Source organism: Plecotus auritus, assembly GCF_963455305.1.
Source record: "Plecotus auritus genome assembly, chromosome: X".
Classification (NCBI taxonomy): domain Eukaryota; kingdom Metazoa; phylum Chordata; class Mammalia; order Chiroptera; family Vespertilionidae; genus Plecotus; species Plecotus auritus.
The window spans coordinates 46,876,042-46,882,709 of NC_137784.1; the positions used below are offsets into that span (position 1 = coordinate 46,876,042).

Below are 6,668 nucleotides of genomic sequence, written 5' to 3' on the forward strand. Positions count from 1 at the left end.
TTAAGCGGTATCTTCAATGGGGCAATCCCGGGCTAAATGCCCGGACTTTCCACAGCGGTAGCAGTTGACCTCCATTGTCTTGGTACAGTTGATGGCCATATGGCCGGTCTTGCCACACCGGTAGCACTTGATTTGGGTGCAGTCTTTCTGAATGTGACCATACTCACCACAAGAGTAGCACTTCTGCTCTTCCTGACGGTCACAATCACGAGCCAGATGGCCTGGTCTGCCACAAGTGTAACAGCACTGCTCTCTTGAGCGCTTAGGCTCAACACAGTCTTTGGCGATGTGGCCACTTCTCCCACAGTTGTAACAGATGTCCTCGTGAAGGTCACAGTTCTTAGCGTGATGACCAGATTCACCGCAGCGGTAACAGATGTCAGATGGAGTGGCAGAACTGCACTGACAACCTCTGCCACGGCCTCTAGCTCTTCGCCCTGGAGTTTGTCCTCCTCTAGGGCATCCCCGGACCCAGTGGCCAGAGCGTCCACACTTAAAATATTCCTTACTGCTCATGGCTATAGGAAGGTCTTCCAGTGATCCGGTGTACCACTGCCCCAGAGGTTTCCACACAGCGCCCCTTAGTGTGGCATAGAAAGCAATGGCTGTTTTTCTCTAGGAGCTTGGATGACGTCACACAAGGCTTGCGCACAGCCCCATTCTTGTGTCACAGGAGTTCCAACTGCCATGCCCTCCTGACTTTCTTCCTGTCTTTGAAGCCAAAAGCACAGGAGTACTGTTTTCAATTTTTAAAAAAATAAAAGCTTGGGTCATTAAGTTTGAGTTTGATTCTTTCCCTGTTCAGAAAATGTGCTCAGTAGGGTTTCTTATAATTAAGACTTAGGCCTTCTTTGTGGTCTAGTAGATGACCCGTTTTTATGTATGTGCTAAGGACTTAGGAAAACTCTGTGTGAGATGTATCTAATCAGTAAATGAAAGAGACAAATTGTAACCAATTAGAGTAACCCAACATTTTTGTTTTAAAAAATAAAATACAGCCCTGGCTGGTTTGGCTAAGTGGATAGAGCGTCGGCCTGTGGACTGAGGGGTTCCAGGTTCAATTCCGGTCAAGGGCATGTGCCTGGGTTGCAGGCTCGATCCCCAGTGGGGAGTGTGCAGGAGGCAACTGACCGATGTTTCTCTCTCATTGATGTTTCTAGCTCTCTATCCCTGTCCCTTTGTCTGTGTAGAAAAATCAATAAAATACATTAAAAAAGTAAAATAAAATACAAATATCCATAAAGGTGAGATATATTAGATAGAAAAAAAATCTGTAAAATGCTGCAGTGAGAACATTTACTCATAATTTATACAGTTTTATTGCAGTAATCTTAATTTTCAACCTAATCACCACCATTTAAGTTATCAAGTATAACATGATTGGAGCATTCAGTATAAAGAATGCATTATTACTGGGGAAATAAATTATAAAATTATAATTTACATATTGGACAAATTTCCTTTCTGTTTTCCAAATTGTTTATATCTTATACAAAGGTCATAAAGATTTGTGAATATGTTTTCCATTCTTATAGATAAACTAGAGGCCCGGTGCATGGGGGGGGGGTGTCCCTCAGCCCAGCCTGCACCCTCTCCAATCTGGGAACCCTCCAGGGATGTCCCACTGCCTGTTTCGGCCTGATCCAGGTAGGATCGGGCCTAAATGGGCAGTCGGACATCCCTCTCACAATCCAGGACTGCTGGCTCCCAACTGCTTGCCTGCCTGCCTTCCTGATTGCCCCTAACTGCTTCTGCCTGCCAGCCGGATCACCCCCTAACCACTCCCCTGCCAGCCTGATTGATGCCTAACTGATCCCCTGCCAGCCTGTTTGCCCCTAACTGCCCTCCCCTGCAGACCTGGTCACCCTTAACTGCCCTCACCTGTAGGCATGGTCACCCCTAACTGCCCTCCCCTGCAGGCCTATCCCCCCCCCAACTGCTCTCGCTTGCAGGTCTGGGTCCCCCCAACTGCCCTTCCCTGCAGGCCCAGTCGGCCCCAAGTTCCCTCCCCTGCAGGCCTGGTCACCCCTAACTGCCCTCCCCTGCTGGCCTGATCGCCCACAACTGCCCTCCCTTACAGACCTGGTCCCTCCCAACTTGCCACCCTCTGCTGGCCATCCTGTGGTGGCCATCTGGTGTCCACATGGGGGCAGCCATCTTTGACCACATGGGGGCAGCCATCTTGTCTGTTGGAGTGGTGGTCAATCTGCATATTACTCTTTTATTAGATAGGATAGAGGCCTGCTGCACAGGTGGGGGTGGGCTGGTTTGCCCTGACGGGTGTCCCGGATCAGGGTGGGGGTTCCCTTGGGACATGGGGTGGCCTGGGCGAGGGGCCTGTGGTGGTTTGCAGGCCAGCCACCCCCCCCTCCCGGCAACCCAAGCAGAAGCCTTGGTATGTGGGATTTATTTATCTTCTATAATTGAAACTATGTAGCCTTGAGTGGAGCCAAGCCTCCTGCTCTCTCCATGGCTGCAGCCATCTTGGTTGGGTTAATTTGCATACTCTCTCCTGATTGGTTGGTGGGCGTGGCTTGTGGGTGTGGCGGGGGTACGGTCCATTTGCATATTACTCTTTTAACCCAACCAAGATGGCTGCAGCCACGGAGAGAGAAGGAGGCTTGGGTTTCCCCGGTAATGGAGGAAGACAAGCGATCTGTACACCCTGGCCTGCTTTGGCCTCCATTCAAGGCTACAAAGTTTGAATTATAGAAGATAAATAAATCCCAACAAAAATGGTGGCAGCCACAGAGCTGGAGAGAGCAGGAGGCTTGAGTTGCCCCTGGCGATGGAGGAAACCAAGCTTTCTGTACACCCTGGCCTCCTTTGGCCTCCACTCAAGGCTACAAAGTTTCAATTATAGAAGATAAATAAATGCCAACAAAAATGGCTGTGGCCACGGAGCGAGCAGGAGGCTTGGCTCCACTCAAGGCTACATAGTTTCAATTATAGAAGATAAATAAATCCCACATACCAGGGCTTCTGCTTGGTTTGCCGGGAGGGGGGGGTGGCCGGCCTGCAAACCACCACAGGCCCCTCGCCCAGGCCACCTCATGCCCCAAGGGAACCCCCACCCTGATCCGGGACACCCGTCAGGGCAAACCAGCCAGCCCCCACCTGTGCAGCAGGCCTCTATCCTATCTAATAAAAGAGTAATATGCAGATTGACCACCACTCCAACAGACAAGATGGCTGCCCCCATGTGGTCAAAATGGCTGCCCCCATGTGGACACAAGATGGCCACCACAGGATGGCCAGCAGAGGATGGCAAGTTGGCAGGGACCAGGTCTGCAAGGGAGGGCAGTTGTGGGTGATCAGGCCAGCAGGGGAGGGCAGTTAGGGGTGACCAGGCCTGCAGGGGAGGGAACTTGGGGCCGACTGGGCCTGCAGGGAAGGGCAGTTGGGGGGACCCAGACCTGCAAGCGAGAGCAGTTGGGGGGGGGATAGGCCTGCAGGGGAGGGCAGTTAGGGGTGACCATGCCTACAGGTGAGGGCAGTTAAGGGTGACCAGGTCTGCAGGGGAGGGCAGTTAGGGGCAAACAGGCTGGCAGGGGATCAGTTAGGCATCAATCAGGCTGGCAGGGGAGTGGTTAGGGGGTGATCCGGCTGGCAGGCAGAAGCAGTTAGGGGCAATCAGGAAGGCAGGCAGGCAAGCAGTTGGGAGCCAGCAGTCCTGGATTGTGAGAGGGATGTCCGACTGCCCATTTAGGCCCGATCCTACCTGGATCAGGCCAAAACGGGAAGTCGTACATCCCTGGAGGGGTCCCAGATTGGAGAGGGTGCAGGCTGGGCTGAGGGACACACACCCCCGTGCACAAATTTCATGCACCTGGCCTCTAGTATCTAATAAAGAGGGAATATGCTAATTGACCCTCATTCTGTTGCAAAGATGGCGGCGATAAAACCAATAAGGAGGGAATATGCTAATTGACTGTCATGCCCTTAAAGTTGGTGGTGCCCACAGCCAATAAGGAGTGGATATGCTAATTGAATGCCATGTCCTCCAAGATGGTGGCATCCAGAGCCAATAAGAATGGAATATGCTAATTGACTCTCACAGCCTCAAAGATGGCAGTGCCCACAGCCAATAAGGAGGGATTATGCTAATTGACTGTCATGCCCTCAAAGATGGCAGTGCCCACAGCCACAAGATGGCTGCTCCCAGTCCCCTCAGCCCCACCAGGGTGACAGGCACACAGCAAGGCTGGGTAAGCCCCCCGGTGGGCCTGGCCTCTCCACACACCTGCCTCTGAAGTCTCCCAGTCCCCTCAACCCCTCAGCTGCCCAGGGCCAGCACACGGCACAGGCAAGCCTCAGATGGTGGCTTCCCAGCCAATGCTCGTGGCACATGCAAGCCTCAGATGGTGGCTTCCCAACCGCCCAGAGCCACCCTTAGGCTCAGATAACCAGGGCCAGCAGAGGCTTGCACTGCCAGCAGTGGCAGCAGCAGAGGTGTGATGGGGGTGTTGCCTTCCCCTGATCATTGTGTCATCTCCTGCCCTTGAGTGCTCCCTGACTGTGAGAAGGGACAGGCCAGGCTGAGGGACCCCCCTTGCAGTGCAGGAATTTTCATGCACTGGGCCTCTAGTATACATATAATAGGGGTTCCAGAAGGACAAGAAGAGGATCAAGGTTTAGAAAACTTATTTGAAGAAATAATGACAGAAAAGTTTCCTGATTTGGGAAGAAAAAAGACATACAAGCACAGAGAGTCCCAAACAATATGAACCCAAAAAGACCCACACCAAGACACCTTGTAATTACAATGGCAAACATTAATGAAAAAGAGAGAACCTCAAAGGCTAAAGAGAGAAACAGAAAGTTACCTACAAAGGATCTCCCATTAGATTATCAAAATATGTCTCAACAGAAACACAATAGGCCAGAAGGGAATGGAATGAAGTATACAAAGTGATGCAAAGCAAGGGACTGAATCCAAGAATATTCTATCCAGCCAGGCTATCATTCAAAATTGGAAGGGAAATCAAGAGCTTCACAGACAAAAATGGTCTAGGGGAGTTTGTTACCACCAAGCCAGCAATGCAAGAAATGCTAATGGGACTGTTGTAAAAAGAAGAAATGAAAAGGGAATAAGGGAGGAGACAAAATGGCGGGGGAATAGACTGATATTTCCTGAGGCTTGTCCTGGAGCAACTAGAGGGAGCAGATGAAACGAGTGGAATCCAGCCTGAATTGGCAAAGGAGGTGCAGCTGGTGAGACAGTTTGCAGCCGGGAAGGGCAGAGATCCTCCCGATAAAGGTAAAATCAAAGATCTAGGCAGGAGAATCTGCCAGACCTCTATGCCCGGAAGGGCAGGGAGAAACTACATGGCACCAAGCCACGTCCCTGAGGAAAGGCAAAGCCTCTGACTGAAAAAACAAAAGGGGGGGGGGTCCACGGGGTTGCGGGAGGTAGTGGATTTTAGACTTTGAAGTCTGGATTTGGGATCTGAGCCCAAATGAAGCCCTGAAGAGCTGCCAGACCGCGTAGTAACAGCAAGAGAGGAACTTGTAGAGACGTGGTCCCTCCTCGCGCTGGGGCCTGCGCCTTTCCCCAGTGATCCTAGTTCGTAGGACCTTTCGGATACAGACACTTACCTGTGGCTGAGGTTCAGAAGAAGGGGTGGGGTTGTGGAATCTGGGGAGAGTGGGCAGCGGACGGTCCAGGAGAGGTGGAAGCGAGTCTGGAGCTGAGTCATGTCTAAGCCCTAGTCGACATTTTCTGCTGAGAGATAGCCCCTCCCTCCAGTCTCCAGGCTACCAATATAGCCACACCCAGATCCCACACTGATTAACACCATGGAATCTCAATACTCCCTGAGGCCATAGGATCTGCCCAAAAAGAGAAATCTTTAGAAGTTAAGCACCTCAATTACACAGCTACACTGCCAGAGCCCTTCAGAGTGCTTCAGTGTGCCTCACTGGAAAACTTACCGTAGGTGCTCCTGTGAGCCGCCACTGGGAGTAAGCGCCTATCCACCACAGGTGCAGCAGCGAAAGCTGAGTCAGCCCACCCCATTACTATAGGACTCTGGGCATCACAGTCACACCTTTCCAGAGTGCAGGCTCCCTGAGCCACATCACCCCGACAGACAGTTCCTTGGTGCCACTGTGAGTCCCCACTGGGCACACCTAGTTTCAATTAAAGGTGCAAGACAACAAAAATTGGGATACTCCCCTCCATGGCTGCTGATTTCAAGACACCGCAGTTGTGCCTCTCAAGCTCGCAGGCCTACATCAAGAGAACGCAAATAGCTCAAGTAGGGAGCTACACTAGATTACCAAGCCCAGGAGAACTGAGAGATTACACCAGAAGCACCATCACCAAAAGAACCTGGGTAGCAAAGCAATTGGATCTACATTTAAAACATTACAGGAAAACATGAGGAGACAAAAAAGCAACTCCCAAAGGAAAGAAAAAGAGAAATCACCAGAAAGGGAGTTAAATGAAATTGAGGCTAGCAGCTTAACAGAGAAAGAATTCAGAGTAATAAATATGAGGATCTTTAAACGAATGGATGACAAATACACACAACTCAATGACAAATACACACAACTCAATAAGAACTATAAGGAGCTGAATGAGAATGTCACCAAAATGAAAAGAAACCAAGAGGAGATGAAGAACGATATAGCTGCAATAAAGAACACATTGGAAGGCTTAAACA

The 6,668-nt window shown here is 50.8% G+C and overlaps 1 protein-coding gene across 1 annotated transcript; it reads right to left on the reverse strand.

Annotated features, from left to right (window-relative positions):
• ZCCHC13 (zinc finger CCHC-type containing 13) lies at positions 1–516 on the reverse strand (the record flags this gene model as incomplete). The annotated part of the gene is made up of 1 exon (XM_080652772.1): positions 1–516. One exon carries the CDS (start codon positions 514–516, stop codon positions 1–3), a length of 516 nt encoding a protein of 171 aa, XP_080508898.1.
• Between the last annotated feature and the right edge of the window lie 6,152 nt (positions 517–6,668).